A 20,063-nucleotide genomic window follows, 5' to 3' on the forward strand; every position below is an offset into this window, starting at 1 on the left:
CAGCTCCCACAAGCAAGAGGGGCAGATGAAAGAGAGAGAGCACGCCTGAAACCATTCTACTTATTGAGGAGAGCTGTTCCATAGAATATTCCATCCAGAAAAGGTAAGGGGTAGTATCCCAAAGGAACAAGAAGGCAGCCCACTCCATTGAGTAATGCCCACTCCCAAAGCCTCATTCTCCTGCTGAGTGGAGATCGGGAAGCTTTCTGACCAGGAAGCCAGACTCCACATTTCCATCACTCAAAGCTAGGGGGCGCTCAGCTCCTATATGGCAGCTCCCAACACTGGACCACTTCTCCAATCTAGGTTTCCCCCGATGCCAGTGATAAGTCAACCAGTCATGAAGCATCTGTCATTAAGACTTTCACCCCTTATGCCCACACCTGGATATGCTTGTTTTTTCCAGTCCATGTTCAAATGCTTAGCCTCACAGATCTCTCCTTAAACGACTTTCAATTATTTTATGGATCTGTTAAGAACTATCCACAGTGTTATATGGGCAATTGCCGCCTTATTTCACCAAAACACTTTTTCAAATTAAAACTCAAAGCTCATTTGCTTTATTTTCATTTCAGATTAAGACCTCAGTTATTTGGGCAACCCCAAATGTATCCTTCTCCATCCCACTGTGGGTCATAATACTAGCAATACTTCTTGGATTGTTGGTTCTGGCCATTTTAACTTTAGCTTTATGGAAGGTAAGTTGATTTCCTTTATTTTTACTTTTGAACTGCAGAAGTCACTCTGCAGATATTGATAGAAAGATATTATTAGGGATTTTAAAAGATAATGCTAAAGGCATCATTTAGAGGTTTTGAAAGATCTAAAGGATATAAAGGGAAAATTGTGTTTTATTTGCTTTGACATACTTGATATTTTTGTGTGGCTCATATTTTTAAAAAAGGGGGTATTTGTTTTGTTTTTATCTTGAGATTTCTTGTGAATAAAAATATAGAAACTTAGGCTTTATTAACTAGGTAGGACCTGTGATCTACTGTCCAATATTCTTGGAGTGATAATGTTATTATGAAATTTCATTGACCAAGATCTTAAGCTTCTTATTGACATTGTACTACCAGTAATCCTTTGAGGTTTTTCTTTCTAAGCACTGCCCTGATGCAATTAAAATGTCAGTTCTAATTTTTATTTTGATTATTAATTAATCCAAATGGATCATGCATATTATAAGGTGCTTGAACTTGTTTTTTAATCTTGCCAATTAATTTGTCTTTATTGGGAATCCCTAACTTAGTCTGTGGGAGGTTTATTCTAAAAGTCTGCAATTGGAACTAAATGCTGGCCCCAAAACATGTACTACTGCCAAGTTGTACAGAGCTTTCCATTCCAAAAGAGAAACAATGCCATGATTACTTGACTATAAGCTAATTCAGTCACATCTCTGTTAATCACTGTTGTTGTGGTTCCCTAAAAAACATTGTGTATTTTTATTTTGAAACAATATGCAGGATGCTTAACAGACCCATAAACTGAAAAAGCCTTGGCTTCCAGTTAAAGAATGGTTTTCTAATCATTATCACTTATTGTGTGCCATCCTGAGCCCACATAGTCGATGGAACATATTTAGGAATGACTTCTGTGTTATTCTGCTATTTTCATAACTTTATTTCCAATAAACATAAGTACAGTTCAAAGCACCAAATGACAGAGCATTCCACTAGCAATACAAAAAAGCCCATGTTGGGCTTCCAATATGAGAAACAATAATTAGAATTGAGGTTCCAGATTCCTAGGAAAAGATACACACTCCTTGGTGAAATTCAAGAGAAAGAAGATTCTAGAATCATCTCTTCCCAAGTTAATCTATATAAAGTCACTAAAATGCCTAAATAACAAATCAGCTCTCCCTCTATGTACAGCATGTCCCACCCAGTGCAGAGGGATATGTAGCACACTTTAATCCTTTAATTCTTTAATCCACCCCGTGGCCACCTACAGAATTCTTCAGGAGACAATGTCCCTTTTCTGGTCAACAGTTAGCACTGTTGCTGACTCAGCAAAGATGCAGAAAAGCACACAGGGCATCCTTGGGACACACTGCTGTAATCCCAGGAGAATATCCAACAATCATGAGTGGTTGGTATAAAACAAGTACTTTCTACCACTACTACCCAAACACTCTGCCCTCCTGCTCACCTTGGCCCATGCCATAAATTCTCTCCAGGTAAACAACATGCTACCTTCTCCTCTTAATTTGGAGAACTGGGCAGGTTATATTCACACAGCTCCAAGTTCCTTAGGAAATACATGAAGTGAAAATTCTTCAAATGAGGGAACTCCACAGGTTCCCCAAATGACTTGATTTCATATCCTGTTTTTCTTTTCGTAGTGCGGTTTCTTTGACAGAGCAAGACCTCCTCAGGATGATATGGCTGACAGGGAACAGCTGACCAGTGACAAAACTCCTGAGGCGTGACAAAGAAAAGCAATGACCAAAAACCCAAACACTGATTCTGTTCAAAGAAAAGAAAGGACATAAGGGCTAAATAAAGGCTTTCCTGTACCTGCCAGTGACCTAGGAAATGAAGGGCCCCTGAGATTATCACCTCACCTACTCCACACTTTAGGAAAGTTTCCATAGAGCCCGGAAAACCTTCTGGAACAAGGAGATGCCAACACTGTAGAAGCAATCAGCATCGTGGAAGATTTCTTTTGCTTTCCTCATTCCATATTTGACAGACATTTTGAAATGGATGAAATGGGAATGAGAAATCAAGTTGCTGTACAGGTCAATCCAACTTGAGTTGCAAAGTCGAAATGTCAGAATCACTATAGAATTGGGGTGAACTAAGACTGAACCGTCCAACACTACTGTATCCAATGGAATATCTGACATCTCCCTATGGAAAAGAAACATTTTGAATGAAGTGATGGCTCAGGGAGATAAGCAATATGTTGTTGGTACTGTGAAAGTACTTTTGAAATGACAAAGATCATTCTGTAAGCAAGGAGAAATTTTTATTTATTTATTTTCCATTTCTCTAGGTTGAGATTCTGGTTGACTAGAGGATTTGGAAATTGAGATTTGGTTAGCTAGTTTTCTGAATCGCTCACCTCTTTTCCTCCTATGATAACCACTCTGTGCAGTAACAATAACAGAGCTACTTCAGAATTTAGACCATAATAAGAAAAAGCAAATTGATATTAGAAGTTTGTTTTATTTAATATTTTCCTGCCTCATACCAGAAATCACTATTATTCACACTCTCTGAAACTCACAGCTGCTTCATTTAGCCTAACAAAAATGTTGCATTTTTATTTCCTTTCATATATATATTTTTTTTTTTAAATATTTCCACTCACTTAGTTAATACATGATTTTCAAGGTACTCATCACACTATATGGTGTTTTAAAGTAATGGTAAAATTTCTAGAGTCCATTAATAAAAAAGAAATTTAATTAAATATGGATAAACATAATTTTTAATAGCTATAACAAGCAACACCAATATTTACCTTGGGATTAAATACCTGTTTTCCCTGCTATACTTCATACTTGTATACACAGAGAAAACATGTTGAAGATAAATAGGATGGAAACATATAAGTTATATAGATGTGAGACAAACCTAGAAAACTAATTCCTAAAGATTTTATTTAAAGTTGCTTATTCCAACTTTATTATTCATTTTTTGCTAATCTTTATAGTCTATAACCTTGGAGGATAATCTTTTATTTAAGCTATTTTCCCATCATCTTTAATTTAACCATCAATACTTTTGTTTAAAACACTTGTAAATAATCCATAATCATGTGTAATATTATCATTTTGAAATAAGATTGGCCGGCCAAATTCATAGTCTGCACAATTTTGTATACTTTTCTTGTATACTTTTTATAATAATGGGAAATTACTATGAAGAAATGCTGAACAAATTTTTATGTGCAATACTTTATAGACCTATGTATCTAAGGCATGTTTACACTGGCATTAGTTTTTTTAATTAATATCCTGAATATTAAGTATGATAGAACAAGCTGACTTTAATCCTCAAGTTTACAAAGCAGTTGGAAAAAATTGTGTCCCAATTTCAACAATCACACTTTATTTGAAAAATGAGCCAAACTCACAGACACTAAATTTTATGTTGTGCATTAACCTGGAGAGAAGCCATTTGGCTACAGCTGCAGAACCTCATTGGAAAGCAGACGAAAGGCACATGGAAAAACATATTGTTGCAGTTCATCTTCTTTTTGCTTGTGAATTAAATCCTGTCCTGGTAGCTATTTCATGTCTGTCAGGAGCTGAAGCCAAGCTCTCAGTCTGCGGCTGATGGTAAAGAAGCATGATGCTTGCCTCAAAGAGTTTGAGGATCCCACACCAGCCTCTGTGGGTCTTTGGTGTTCAACCTTTAGGTGGAACTGGTTTTACAGATTGTTGACCATCTGTCATCTGTAAGAGGTGACCTAAGGGAAGCCAGGCAACTCTCTCTTCCCCCAGATAATGGCCTGACTTTTGTCGAATCTGACTTGTGACCAACAAAAATTAGCCTTGGGATTTTCGGTCATAGGAGAGTTCCTGACAAAATGCACCCTTTGCCTTCAAGAAACTTACAGCCAAACATAGGGAGCTGCATAGATAGTTCATGCAGACACCTGAGGAAACTAGAGATGCCCGGAATGGGACCCAGAACAGAGTAAGGCATGAGAACTTCAAAGGCCAACCATAGCTTCTACAGTCACAGCCGGGAGGACACTGCTGCCAGTAGGCACTGTGGGGGAGCATCCTATGCACAAAGTCCCTCAGAACGTGGAAGCAAATGGTGGGAGGGAGGAGAGTAAGGTCCGGTGAGCCTTCCAGTCATGGGTTCTTTGGCACTCCCTCTGCATGGAGAGCACCCTGGCTGCACGGAGGAGATAATGCTTACAGCTTTGCCTATTTCTTTCCTAAGTCCCAATGCCCTGTGTTCCTCTTAGAGCCTATCTGTATTTCTCTTCAAAGAATACTCTTTTCCAATTTCTTGCAGCTGGTTTTTAAGATATGGGAAAATGGCCAAATTAAGTTTTATAAACTTGGAGATTTTTTATGCAGTAAATGAATAACAAGTACTAGTTACCACTGAAACCCCACTCTTAAAACTTAAATCTTGTTTTATTTAAATACATTTGTAGATATCTGTGAAGAATTTTCAGGTACCAAATTTACCTTGTCTTTAATAAAATTAAAATCAAAGACATGATGGAATATTTGTGTTTCATTTTATGCACAACATACAGCTTTGCTATAATAGCCAGAAATTTTTAAAAAAATCATTCTTATACCTTTATTCTTTTAAAATCTTTTAACATTGGAAGAAATTTAAAGCAAAATTACATGCTCCTTGGGATGATAAAGTTTCTACTTAGATTGTGGACATGGTTGTTCAACTCTGTGAGTATATAAAAACTATTGAATTGTACACTTTAAGTGGGTAAATTTATGCTGTGTGAATTCCATCTGAATAAAGAGGTTAAATATTTTTAAGTCACTCCTAATATTTCCACCCTTAAACAGCTGATTTCTTTACATTGCCTTTTAAATTTTGTCCACATGCACATCTTAGCTCCTTTTTCTTCTTATTTCCCTTGTATCTTTGGCCAACATCATTTCTTCTCCTATCCTCCAATAGCATTTTGTAAATGACTTCACCTTTCCATCTATTTACATTACCATATTCCAGCTGAACTAACCCTCAATGAAGCAGAAATTATATCTTTTCATCTGTGTTTTGTAAACCAAGCAACAACACCTACTATATAAATGATGCTCAAAAATTCTCCTAGAATTTTTGAATTAATGTACATGTGTGCATAGTAATAATCATGGTGACCATGCATTTTGAAATCCACTTCCATGACTAAGCACCAGAGTACACACAAATGTGTATACATCCTCCTGTTTACAAGGCCCATACAATGCTATTACCAGTTGAGCATCCTTAATCCAGATATCTCAAATCTGAAATGCTCCAAAATCCAAAACCTTTTGAGCAGTGACATGATGCCACAAGTGGAAAATTCCACACCTGACTTCATGCAATGTGTCACAGTCAAAACACAGGTGAACTAAAAGCATTGTATAAAATTGCCTTCAGGCTCCGTGTATAAGTGTACATGAAACATAAATGAATTTCATGTTCAGACAGGTCTCACCCCCAAGATCTCTCATCATGTATGTATGAATATTCCAAAATCCAAAATATTTCTGGTGACAAGCATCTTGGATAAGAGATGATCGACTCGTATAATAGTTTCCCAATGTTCTATTCAACTAGCAAACCACATTTATTTAACCATCTCCCTCTTGTTGGGAATAACTGTTCACAGCTTTATTCATTAAGAATAGCATCAAACTGAATACTATCATATGTGGGGCTTTCTTTTTTTATTCCACTGAATGAAGTTTCAAGGAGGGGAGTGATTGGTGAAAGTATATAAAGACGTTTATAGCTCCTGATCACATGTTGCTCTTAAGAACCGTATCAATTTGCATCAACTTAAACACATCATTTTCTTCACAATTCTGTCATCATTATTTAAATGGTTTGGTGATAGTTTCTGGATTTTATTTTTATTTGTATTTCACTAAAATTCAGTGAATTTAATGCACATGTCTAATATTGAATTCTGATATATATCAGCCACTCTATACAACCAATTTATTGGCCACATATCACGAGACATTTATATGCTCACTGACATTCTGAATCTCAACAAGAAGAACCTACTTCTGAGTACTTTCCCTGTAGCTCAGAGCAAGCAGTTGGATGAATCCTTCACTTCATATGGTATGTCACTTGCCCTTCAAAACCTAGATATATCTAAAAGCTGATGGTGGTCCAGAAGTACTTGTTTATCTAGGAGGAAGATATGCTAAACCAAATGTGAGAAAGGGAATATGAGTGCCAAAGATCAAGATGGAAGCCCCCAACCCAGTAAAAACTAGTCTCTTCAGGGTTAGACTTGCCTGAGGCACACACAGAAGGATCCATCCTGAGTCAACCCACTGACTAAAGCCTGCACATATTCACCGTGAGCAAGAAGAAGAACTCTTTTTCATGATAGTAAAATACTTTGTACATATAAGGTGGAAACTCTGCTATCTCAACAAATTCTATTGATATCTTTGCTACTTTCCTCCATTTTATGTGTGAACACTTTACTGCACTAATACCTTCTAAACATTGAGCTGGGATTTGGTTTCCTAGACAGGGAAAAATGAGAAAAGGCTTACTCCTCACAGAATTCTCTGGCAAGGTAGAATTCCCTTACAAGTTGCACACTTCCTTTGTGAAATTCACCGCATCCATTCAGTTTAACCCTATGGAAAGATCTCTCTGGTGCCCTCAGGAATAAACATGAAAACCTTGGTCTGACATCCATGAATGCTAAGACAGTGACTCCCTAGAGTCTAACATTCTTTTTCCAAAACAGAAGATATTGATTTCTTTAGCATGAGGATTTTAAAACATCAAAAATTTAGGCTCATTTGAGAGCTCAGTAAAACCCTAATTCCCTGGGCAATGCTTAGTTCAGTGGTGACTTCAGAATGGCCAGTGTACATAAGGTACAACTTGGCTTTCCATTTTTAAATTTCTCCACCCCACCCACAAAATACCATCTGCCTGACACACTGCCTTTGAAATTGTTTATGAGCAAGTTCTCTGTTATTTATGATTGTTGGACAAAATCCATATGGAAATGTAGCCTGATACTAGGGCCTCTTGACAATAAAAAGTCTTGAATTTAACTTCTATTGGCGCCATGATATGACACAGTAGGAATGTTCTTAATATCTCCATGCCGTTGCTTATTTTGATTGTGCGTTGTGTTATAGAAACAATCAGGTCATCAACAAATTATTCTGCTATCCAACTGTTAGGTGGAATTCTTTTTTAAGTAGTAACAGTGGACCTCCCTCATTTCAAAGTTTTAGATTTCAAACCTTTTATTCAGTTAATTGACTGTAGGGTACAGACTTATTTACAACTTTTATTTCCCCAAGGATTTTTAATTAAAAAAAAAACTCCATATTTTTCCTCTGTTTTGGTTTCCTAAGTCTACCATGAACTGAATGGCTTAAAACAACAGAAAGTTACTGTCTGACAGTCCTAAAGACCATAAATCCAAGGCCAAGGTGTTGACAGGCCCGTGCACTATCTGAGGGTGTTGAGGAAGCACCTAAGTGCTCCTAGCTATACTGGTAGGCTCAGGTGTTCCTTGGTTAGTATCTGCCCCTCACCAATACCACCTCTTCTCCCTGCATGTCCTCAGCCTCTTCCCTCTGTGTCATATCCATGTTTCCTCTTTTTATAGACACTGGCCATATTGAATTATGGTTCACCCTACTGTTCTCATTTTAACTTGATTATCTCTATAAAGATGATCCTTCTGAATTGGGTCGTATTCTGAGATACTGGGAGTTAAACAACTCATTAAATATAACATCCTCCTTCAAAAGTATCTATCCTATAAGACAGTTTGAAAAAAATGAATCCAAGATGGAAAAGCACATTCACATTAAGGATAAGCTGGATTTAAAGATAATAGGTTTACATCAATCTTTGATTTTGACTCATCCAGGTGAAACGCAAGCTTTGTTAAGTGCATAAAAGATTTACAAATATTTGTTTTTCATTCACTTGCTGCCACCATGCACAAACATGATTAAGATGATTGCATTTTTTATATCATTTTCTCATGTCTTCTACTTTGCTCTGCAAGTTCTTTCTACCATCATATGTCATTCTTGCTGCATGAGAATATTATGAAAGGAAGACCTGTGAGTTCCTCATATGCTTATTTCCATTCTCTGCTTTTCTTTTCTTTTGAAATAATCATCGTATTCTCGTGGACAATAAGGATAAATGTGAGTTTTGTGATTGCTCTAGTTTGGATGTTGAATGTCCCCCAAAAGTCCACATGCCAAATGTTGGGTCCCCAGGTTGGCACTATTGGGAAATGGTGGAACCCTTGGGAGTTGAGGCCTAGTGGGAGTTATTTGATCACTAGAAGCATGCCCATGAACAGGATTTGGGGACCCTGGTATCTTCCTCTTTCTTGCTTCTTGGTTTATGATGTAAGTGATTTTGCTCCACCTATACCCCCCAATATTGCATCTACACACCCCCACCAGAGGTCCAAGGCAATAGAGTCACTTTATCATAGACTAGAACCACCAAGACTATGAGCTAATTAAGGTATTTCTTTTATAAGTTAATAAACTCAGTTATTTTTTTTTAAAACAGCATCAGGAATCTAACTTACACAGTGACTGAATAGATTCCTCCCTGGCTGGAAACAAAAGGCATTGATCATTGAGTTAGTAGAAAGTGGAAGGGAATTTCCTTCCTTCAAGATAAAGAGTTTAGTATCTACACTATCATAAGGAATGACAGAAAATAAAACACATGCCATTCTCTGGGCACGTGTTATACGTGGCACCCAGCCACACACCTGTGATAGGAAAGAGTTTACCAAACAAATGAAAGAAAGTCCTTTGGTGCCACAGATGGGCGAGAGAGGTGCTGATCCACAGATGTCAATCTGATCTCACAGATTGGGCAATAGGCTGTAGTCAGGGTTGGCAGAATGACTAAGCTCAGCTTGCCTGGCTTCCATTCCATCTTCTGGACATCTTCCTTCCCAATCCTTATCAGGGAATTTCTGTCAATCTGCATGCAGGAAGTGGCTCCAGTTCCAGCTGGAAAGCATGGAGCATCTCCCTTAGCCACTTGCCTCACGGCCCACACTCAGGTGCAGAAGTTTGAGCCCAGGAGCCACAGGCTTCAGCTCTACTGGCCGGATTCCATCACTGAAAGTAAAGAAACGAGAATAGGGGGCATCTCTGCATATCATGCAGAAAGATCTGGGGTTGTTCAATTCAAAGAAGAGAATGTCTGAGGAGAAATACTGACCGCAAGTATCTGAGGAACCGCTATGAGGAAGAGATCGTAAAAGTAGAGATTAGTTGGGGATGGAATAATAAAAGCAATAATGCAGACAATAAAACTGGAAATGCATTATGCATGCACTCTGTGACAGACCCTCTACTCAGTGCTTTACAAGCATTTTCCATTTAATCCTCACCACAACCATGTGGGGCAGACCGAGTCAAAGAAAAATTATTCTGACCCCTGTTAAAAGGTAAAGCAGATCATTCAGGACCACTGCAATGGGGTTTTGCAGTAGGGGTGCGAGACTGGACTCAACCGAAAACACAACAAGGAAAAATAGGAATTTATAGCCAAGCAGCGGAGTAGAGGGCAGAGGATAGAAAAACACTGATAGGACACATCAAGGCAAAGGGGGATTCTGACTAAGGGGTCAGCCAGGGTGATTGGATATTGCCTGGGAGAGAATGGGGGTGCGAAATTTACAGACATGGAGAGCAAGGATTCTTTAGCAGGATTCTTGCCAATACTGGACTCTATAAGGGCAGAGCTCAAAGTCCCAGTTCAGCTCAAGTTAAATAGCAGGCTCAGGAGAACCTGACTACAGTCTAGTCAAGGGGAGAATCTTTGTCCACTACAAGAATTAACCTTGTTGTACAAATGAATTCAGGTCTAGGGAGAGTGGGAGAGTAAGTGACTTGCCAGTTTACACCATAGTCAGTGGCAAATTGGACATTTGAGTGCAGATCTGCCTAATTTGAGACCAGGATCACACAATCCACCATGGCAACAAGTATTAAGAATCCCTACTGTATTCCATGCTGGAAGTAGAGAAGGAACTTTTTTAAAAATATTTATTTTTTAGTTGGGCACAATATCTTTACTTATTTATTTTTATGTGGTGCTGAGGATCGAACTCAGGGCCTCGCATGTGCTAGGCAAGCGCTCTACTGCTGAGTCACAACCCCAGCTCCCCACCCCAGAAGGAACTTTTGGAAATAATGGGGCTAAATGGGTTTTCCTACCCTAGATGATCATTTTAAACAATGAGAGCATAAAAAGCTAAGATGAGAGCTCAGATCCATGAAGGGTTTCTAGCTACAAAAGTACAGAACTGAATCCTTCTTTCAGCTTACAAAGAGTTGGGAATTAGAACATCAGAACTTTTTTTCCTCTTAAACTTTCAGAAGTCAACTTAGTTTCATGCATGTGATTAAACGATTCCAAAATCATTTGACTCCTAAACAGTTTGATGGATGCTATTTTAACTTTCAAGATTCTTGGAAAGAGAGAGAGAGAGAGTTCTGCTTCAGGTCATTTACCAACATTTGGAGCTGATATTCAGAGCCACAGGGATTTCAAGGATTGGAGAACAGTATATTTTATTATATAATTTTCCTTATATGAAAAATCCACTTGCTAAAAGTCTAAATGGCAGAATAAACTTAATTTGTCAAATCAAAAGATGCGAAACTTGTCTGTTTCAACTGAGAATTTCACATAAATGTCCACCGTGGTCTCAAACAATTGCTGTCTGTCTATGACCTCATTTTCTAGAAGATCAATCTTTCATTTTCATCTTTTGGGAACTAGAAGTAATGAAAGATTAAGCCTGGCAATTAGAATAGCAATGTCATCCTCAACCTTGGAGGTTCTGCTAACTGAATCCAAATCAATCTCTGTCCATAAGTAATTCAGGTTGGATAAGGTTGCAATGTTATGCATTTTTTAAACCAAAATGCTATCTGTAGAATAGAAATATTCTTACTGTCTCCTAACTCACTCCCCTGTGGGCCACAAATGGGAAGAAAACCAGGGTCCTTGCCTGCTTGAACTCTGAATCAAGGAAAGGTAATGACGTTCTGTTGCCTGAGGTGGATAGAAAAGAGAAAAATCCAGAGAAAGTACTTTTCTTTCTCTTTATGTGTTTGGACTATGCTGCCTTCAAAAACTAATATTATTCTTTGGAGATGGGAATGATGTATTTGAAAGGTATTTGTGTGTGCATGTAAGACAAAGTGAGAGAATTCTGCAACACACACTTGTGGAGAAACCTCAAATGGAACTGCCAATGGAAAGTCAAAAGCTACAATAAAAAATCTTAAGAACATTCTACTAGCCTAAAAGACATGGGAAAACAGATGGACTCTCCTCTATAGAGAGGTCTGGTGAGAGGGAAGCAAGTTTCCCTCTATGCAGATGAGATTTGCAGCACAGAGGTTAGAAAAGAGAAAGTTTATACAGAGTTGAGAACATGGAAGCATTGAAGAAGAGAGATCCCTCTACAGATCTTCATCTCATGGTGTTCCACGTGGACAATGGGAAGGTAATACTTAGTGTGACATCAGTAACTTATTTCTCCAACATTGCAATGCTGGTGAACCCATACCAAGGGAGTTTGCTGTACCTTTCAATGGTAGACTGAATGGCCCCAATTCTTCACTTTTCCCTGCAACTATTCCCTTTACCACATGGCTTCACTGCTCCATCAGTCAAAGTCCACCTGAGGTGGGACATTGGAGAGTACCTTTGGGGCATACATTTTGTATCTGGCAAAAGGTTTCTCTCTCTCTCTCTCTCTCTCTCTCTCTCTCTCTCTCTCTCTCTCTCTCTCTCTCCTGCCTGATCATCATGTGAGATACTTCCCTTCACCACATTCTTCCACCATGATGTTCTGCCTTACCTCAAGCCCTGAGGAATGAGCCAGCTGTCTAGGGACTGAGACCTCTGAAACTTTGAGCCCCTTAATAAACTTTTCTGCCCCTAAAATATTTCTGGTCAGGTCTTTTAGTCACAGCAGAAAAAAAAAAAAACTGACTAAAGCAATGACTCCTGTCCCAAGATAAAGCATCATGACCAAAGGGTATGACCATGGACAGCTACTCAGCTCTTGGCAGCCAGGAAGCAGAGGGAAAAGGGAAAGGGAAGATGAACACTTCCAGAACTTGCACCCAGTGACTCACCTCCTCCAACCATGCTCACCAGCCTACAGTCACCACCCAGCTGGTCCATTCAAACTAGGATGGATTGATAAGGTTACAGCTCTCATAATGTAATCATTTCACTTCCTGCATTAACACAGGAGCTTTTTGTTATAATAAACCATAACACCTTGCTTCTGAGTTCAGCCGGCTGACATGCCCTGGTCAATGGGATCTGAGCAAATGGGGAGCAAACATGTCGGAAGCACACATGCATAATAAATCTTGATCACCTTCATTTTAAACGTCACCAAAGAAACACATGCCAGGTGAGGCTCCTTATCCCAGGTGGAGAATGAGAAAAACAAGGAGCAGAACCAGCTCCACCCAAACCCAGTAGATTAGAGAATCCCCTCCCAACTCCTAGAAATGTATACACAGAAAAAGATGTAAATCTTGCCTGAGAAGGAAGAGCAGAAGTTCAACATTAGAGTCCACTCTTTACCACCATGCTATCTGATTCCTCTGGAGGATATACATGTGCAGGGGAATTAAAGGGATGCCCTGGAATCTCACCTTAGGCAGAGGGAGAGGCATCCTACTGAGGTGGCCATAGCCAGAAACACCCAGATGATGACTGGGTCCACCTGGAAGCAGGAAAGATATTTCCTCTCAGCCCCCATTCACCCACACATTCAATCCTCTGCAGGCTCTTGAGATAATCATGACAAAATTCCTCCTAATATCCTCACAAGAGAATCTCCTTACAGAAAAAGGAACAGGGAAAGTCCCTCCTGGGATGCAAACATCCTGTTTGGAGTACAATGGAGTGTGTGTGTGTGTGTGTGTGTGTGTGTGTGTGTTGTGTATTGAACATTTTAAAATTGTTGTGGGTAAGGGTATATGTATATAGGGATTTCTCATATCCAGTTATGTCTTTCTAAGCTTCTTGCCCTTAAAGTCAACCAACGATTACCACCTGAATGAGCCCATGCATATATTTTATTGTCTGAGACAGTCATCTAACCAGTGTGTTCCACAGTGTTTCTCTCCCTCTCTGCCTCTGTCTTCATAACTCTCTCTCTCTCTCACTTCTTCCTCTCTCTCTCCTCCATAATGCTGTTGTCTGTGAGAGAGTCCTTACCTATGAATTGTCATTTTTTAGTTTAGAACCAGGATTTTCCTTTGATAAGCACGATCGTATTTCTTTTCAAGTCTAGTCCTTTTGGCCTATCTCTGCAAAGAATTCTTTCCCCCTCATTCCATGGCCTTTACATGTCTATCCAAGGGGCAGGAGATAAACCACACACTGCCAAGTATTTATCACTGACATTACAATTCAGTGTCTCCTACTTTTGAGTTCACATGAGGAAAAAAATAGTCTCTTTTAGTTGCTTCAATCAAGACAAAAATTATGAGGAAGGAGAAGGAGTTTACATCTGGAGTGAGTTAAGTTCTGTGACTGGAGAAACAGCTGAGGGGAGAGGAAGGTGGCGGCTTCCCTCCAGCAGCCATTTTGCCTTAATCTGAAAATGGTTTTTTTCCTAAGGTTGTGAGGTTCCTTCACAGAGGAAAAAATGCAGTGTGTTTTCAAAGGAAATTCAGTAGATTTTTATGTTATTAAACTACTTTTTGCCCCAAATATATTAACCATAAATATGCTCTTAACTAAAATTGGGAGGTCTTGGGGAAATTCTAAATTCTGCACAGTCATCAATAATTGGGCACAAGTAGAGCTTTTGATAAGATTTTGTTGAGAACTTTTATTAAATAGTTTGAAGCCTAACATCTTTTATATCTGTTCCTGTTTGATGCCTGCTTTGATAATCTGGGCTTAAGTCACAGAACATTGACAACTAACAGCTTTGAGTATAATTGATGTCTCCAAGGCCTCTGCACCTTTGTGAGAGCTGGACTTCTCTTCCTCTCTTATCTGCTATCCGCACCATTTGACTAGTGAAAAAATAATAATTCTAGCACATAAAATCGTTTTGGAATGGAAAAGTCTTCATCTGAGCATAAAACGGTATTTTGTCTATACTCAAACGTGACCTACTGTGCAAATTGCTACCCCAAGTTGCTCAAAGAACAAAAATTGTCAAAATGTTTTAAATCGTTCTTTAAATTTGATGGGAAAGAATCTTTTGGAGGAGTTCTTGTATTTACAAATAAGTTAGATTCCAAGAAGTATTTCTTAAGTGGGTTTGTAAACTCAAAGGCAGCAATGCCTGAGGCATTTCCTCTAAATAGAGAGTGAGTTGGTGCTTTGAAGGTTGAAAGCTGGATCATAAACTCCTCCCACTTGCTGAGAAACAGTTCTCCCACAGTATCCTCGGAGGATTTGTTCCAGCACCCTGAAGAATACCAAAATCGTGGATGGCCCAGCCCAATATATTAACTAGCATAGTATTTGCAGAGCACCTATGCACATCCACCTATAGACTTTAAACCAGCTCTACATTACTCATCATACCTAACACAACAGAAATGCCATGTAAATAGTTGTTATACTGTACTGTTTAGGGAACTATGACAAGACAAAAAGTCTGAACATGTTTGGTACACTTGCAATCTTTTTTCAAATATTTTCTAAACAAGTTTGGTTGAAACCACCCATACAGACCCCACCGATAAAGACAGCCAACTATATTCCCTCAGGATTCCTCTGTCATTCCACATCTTAACAACATAACCTCTCAAAAGAGTTGTACACTGTGGCTATTTCTATTTCCTCTACTCCCCTATAACTTTATCCAGGCTCCTTGTGATCTTAAGGCCAAAGCCAAGGACCATTTCTTGTTCCTCATCCCGTTTCATGTGCATTCAGCCCAGCTGGCTACCCTATCCTTTTGGATATACAAGTTGCCATTTCAATCATGTGATGGTTAGGGACACTGACACCCCTATAGTTGAAAGTCTGCTTATAAATTTTGGCTGGAAGTCAATTGCAATAGGAGATGTCTAAGAAACTAGTTAATTTTATACACTTATGACTAAAGTGCATAAAAACTTAAAGATGACTGCATCTTTACATCTGTTTACATTTCTCTGGACTACAAATGGTGTGTTTATAAGTTTTGATAAATTCTAACTTTTTATCTTAGATTTGGGTGTATTTTGTAGGAGTGAAACATAATAGACTATTATCTACATATTTTTGTGCATTTATGACATGTTCTTAATTTTTTTCAATATTTCCAGGCTACAAAGTTGATTTGAGAGTTGTTGTTTTTTTTTTTCAATTGTCACAAATCTAAAAAAAAAAAATCTGTGCAAAACTGGATCCATGCTGTTCAAACCCATATCATCAAGGGTCAACTATATTCTCTTCTCCTGGCTCTTTCTTCACCACAGCTACCTGTCTTCTGATCCCAGATGATCTTTGGTCTCTTTTGCATCCTTTTTCTACTGCTCATTGCCTAGAGTAAGGCTCCAGCATACCCCACCTCAGTCTTCTCATTTGATATCTTTTCACTGTCTCTAGCTCACTCCTCTGCTCCATAGATTTAGATACCATCTCTCTGGCAGTGATTCGAATTCTGTACTGTGAATGCACACTGCAGGTTGATCTGTCCCAATGCCTGCTCAACACCCTTCACTCTCCAATAGGATTCTCAAACTTTATGTATTCAAATTGTACATGAAATTGTCCTGTTCATTTTAAGTTTATTTCTTATCTGCCTTCCTCTGCTCCTACCCCTACCCAAACAGCAAATTTCCTCAGCAAATAAATAAATGTTGTGCATTAATTTGCATGTAAGTGGTTCCACTGGTGTGAAGTAGCTAGAAGAATCAAATTTATGGAGACAGAAAAAGACCACAGTGGTTACCAGGGCTGGGAAGAGTAGGAAGAGGGAGGTCCTATTTCATAGGTACTGAGTTTCACCTAAGGATGATGAAAAAGATGAAGCTGGGTGATAGTGATAGTTGAACAACAGTGTGGGGGTTGATGCCATTTAACTAGACACGTAAAAAGGGTTAAAATGGTAAATTTCAGGTTGGGGTTGTGGCTCAGTGGTAGAGTGCCCGCCTAGGATGCATGAGGCACTGGGTTCAATCCTCAGCACGACTTAAAAATAAAATAAAGAGGGGCTGGGTTGTGGACTCAGTGGTAGAGTGCTTGCCTCTCATGCATTGGCACTGCGTTTGATCCCCAGCACCACATAAAAGGAAAAGCTAAATAAACAAAATGAAGCTATTTAAAAATAAATAAAAGATATTGTTTCCACCTAAAACTAAAATATATTTTTAAATGATAAATTTTAAGTTACATTTTTGGCCATAATTTAAACACACACACACACACACACACACACACACACACAACTTCATCAGTATTTCAAATCAATTGAAAAATAAATCTCTTGGGGATGGGGTTGTGGCTCAGTGGTAGAGTGCTTGCCTCACCTGTGTGAGGCACTGGGTTCAATTCTCAGCACCACATATAAATAAACGAATAAAATAAAGGTCTGTCAACACTAAAAAATATTTATGTCACTATAAATTCCTTAGTAGCTATAACATTCACATGTTCACTACTTTACCCATGACATAGTCTTGATCTAATAAACATAACTACAGTTTGTCACAAAAGTAATATCAGAAGTACATTCAGGGTGTCTAATCTGCTCCTGAATTAGTGTTAGATCAAATAGCTATCAATTTTCATGCTAAATTCTTCACCAAATAGTTTATTTTTGTTTTCTATTTTGTCAACCACTTTTCTTATTTTCTTGCTAATTTTGTAGATGTCATGGACTTTTCACGTGCTGTAGGATTCTCTTTCTTTTTCAGAATCATGCCAACTCCCAAATAATTTATCCAGTGTATTCATCATTTTTGTATATTTGTTTGTTTGTTTTTCTCCCTAATGTCCTTCCATCATAAATGTCTGCTTTTCCTCACTAGTGTTTTCAACAGTGTCATCGCTTTTGCACAGATGGAGCATGTCAGTGTTCATAATGTCCTCAACACCAGAAATTGAAGCAAGTGAACAGTAAACACAATGAGACTAGTGATCAAATTTGCTCCCTGTGGATGAGCAAACATGAGTCAACATATTCTTATTTGAATCCTATATGTAAAGCTTTGCAACTGTACATAAATATCCAGATTTCTGGCCTCTTTGAAAATCTAGAAGATCCACAACAGGGTCTACATTCTTCTGCAGCAAAGAGCTCTAGTCCTGAGTGGCAGGGCCCCTTCAGATTGATGTGGGTTTTCTGGTCAACCACAATTGCACTCAGCCCACTTTACTCATTACACCCTGGCCATGAATTGGTGAGCCTGGCCCCTGTAAATGAAGCCTTAACTCTAAGACGAAGCCTCATAAAAGAGACTTTTACATAGTGGGAGAGAAATCTTTGCCCTCTGATTCTGAATACCCCAATGACAAGATATGCCTCACTAATGCATATAAATTCAAACTGGTGCATTTATAAAAAAATAGATTGGTTAAATATGGAGAACCCACAAGAAAAGAAAACAAAATTATTTAGTGAATACAAATCATTAAAAAGTTATTTCACTTTAAAATTACCTCCTGATAATAACTGAAACTTGTGGGTGCAGTAATACACACCTGTAGTCCCAACTACTTGGGAGGCTGAGATGGGAGGATTGAGTAAGCCCAGGAATTCAAAGCCAGTCTGGCTGGGCAACAGAAAGAGAACCAATCTCAAAAAAACAAGAAAGAAAATCTTTAAACAGCTAAGATTTTCAAATAAGGAAGAACTTCATTATGCTAAGCACACAAAGATAGAAGACTTGTTGTAACAAAATTCTATAAATAGGTATTTATAGATACCTTTTAAATATTATCTGATGCTAACAGTCAGGTAGGTTCAGGTTGAGAACCTGTCTATATAAATCTATAGTTGGTGTGGTTGCAAATAGGGGACATTTAACTGAGATCTTTATAAAGATGACTGATTGGGAATGGCTGGACCTAGAATCTATGAGAATAATTCAGTATGTAATATAAAAACACATATATTCAAATATTAGGATTATAAAAGGCAGAAACTTTTATATCACTTTTCTATGCCTTTATTTGGTGACAGAATTAGAAAACCAGATTTAAAGTTATGCAACAAAGAGATTTATTGACTTGTGTCATAAGAAAATTCAGGATCCAGGGACCCAGCCTGCCTCCCTCTCTTGACTGTGAGCTCCTCCACGTTGCCTTAAATTGTATGGTGGTAAGATGACCTCCAACATCTCCCAGATTTCAAGCCCATATCCTTGTTCCTGAAGATCCCAGAAAAAGTCCTTACTTTGACTCAGCAATGCCCAACTCTTAACTCATCACTGTGACCAGGCAAATGTGATGCTCCTACTGGCCATGACTGAATCCGTGCTCACATTTGATATGAAGAAGGAAGTTGACTTTACCCAAAGCATACAGACAGGGATTGAAAACAGGAGCTCCTCAAAGAAGAATCAGGGTAGTGTTATCAGGAGACAGGTGAGATCAACACATACCTACTACAAGAGCAATTTATTACTGCCATCACAGATTATCACAAAGTCAGTGGCTGAAAACAACACAAATTTATCTTCCAGTTCAACAGATCAGAAGTCTGAAAGTGGCCATGTGGGTTAAGAGCAAGGTGTTAGCGGGACTGTGCTCCTGTGGAAGCTCCATGGGAGAATCTGTTTCCTGTCCTTGTCCATCTTCCGGTGGCTCCCTGCTTTCCTTGGCTTGTGTTCCTTTCCTCTTCTTTCAAAGCCAGCAGCGCAGAATCTTCAGTTTCTCATTCTTCTCTCCTTCTACCTTCATCTGTCACTTCAAAGGACTTTTATGATTACCTTGACCCCAAGGAATAAGTCAGAATGACCTCCTTACTTTAAGATCTGCTAATTAGCAACCTTAGTTCCATATGCAACCTGAATCCCCCCTTGACATGTAATAAGACAGACCCAAATGTTCCATGGACTCAAACATGGATGTATGTCTTTGGGAGCGTAGTATTTTACCTATCAAAGAATCCAGGTGCAATTATCTTCTATAACCTCAAAGTGACCCAACTAACTCTCCCTTTTGTGTTCAGAATGTTTTCATTTTTCTTGGTGCTTTGTGCTAAATCCTTGCTTATTGATTCATTCATTCTTTTATGTAATAAATAACCATTGAGTAAGTGCTGTAGGTCAAGCGCTGTTTAGGGATAGACTACACCATGCTAAATCAGATGTTCCATTTGTCATGGAGTTTACAGTCTGACTGATGGACAGACCATAAATAAGCTAACGG

At 38.6% G+C, this 20,063-nt stretch overlaps 1 protein-coding gene across 1 annotated transcript in view; it reads left to right on the forward strand.

The window, feature by feature from the left end:
• Positions 1-5,083, forward strand: part of Itga8 (integrin subunit alpha 8) — a 168,056-nt gene extending 162,973 nt beyond the window's left edge. Inside the window, exons 29-30 of the mRNA XM_076873117.1 lie at positions 576-698; positions 2,348-5,083. Of these exons, the coding sequence (XP_076729232.1) occupies positions 576-698; positions 2,348-2,434 (210 nt within the window). The 3' untranslated portion in view covers positions 2,435-5,083. The remainder of the gene's footprint in view (positions 1-575; positions 699-2,347) is intronic.
• Positions 5,084-20,063: the final 14,980 nt, after the last annotated feature.

Source organism: Callospermophilus lateralis, chromosome 13, assembly GCF_048772815.1.
Source record: "Callospermophilus lateralis isolate mCalLat2 chromosome 13, mCalLat2.hap1, whole genome shotgun sequence".
In the NCBI taxonomy this organism is placed as follows: Eukaryota; Metazoa; Chordata; class Mammalia; order Rodentia; family Sciuridae; genus Callospermophilus; species Callospermophilus lateralis.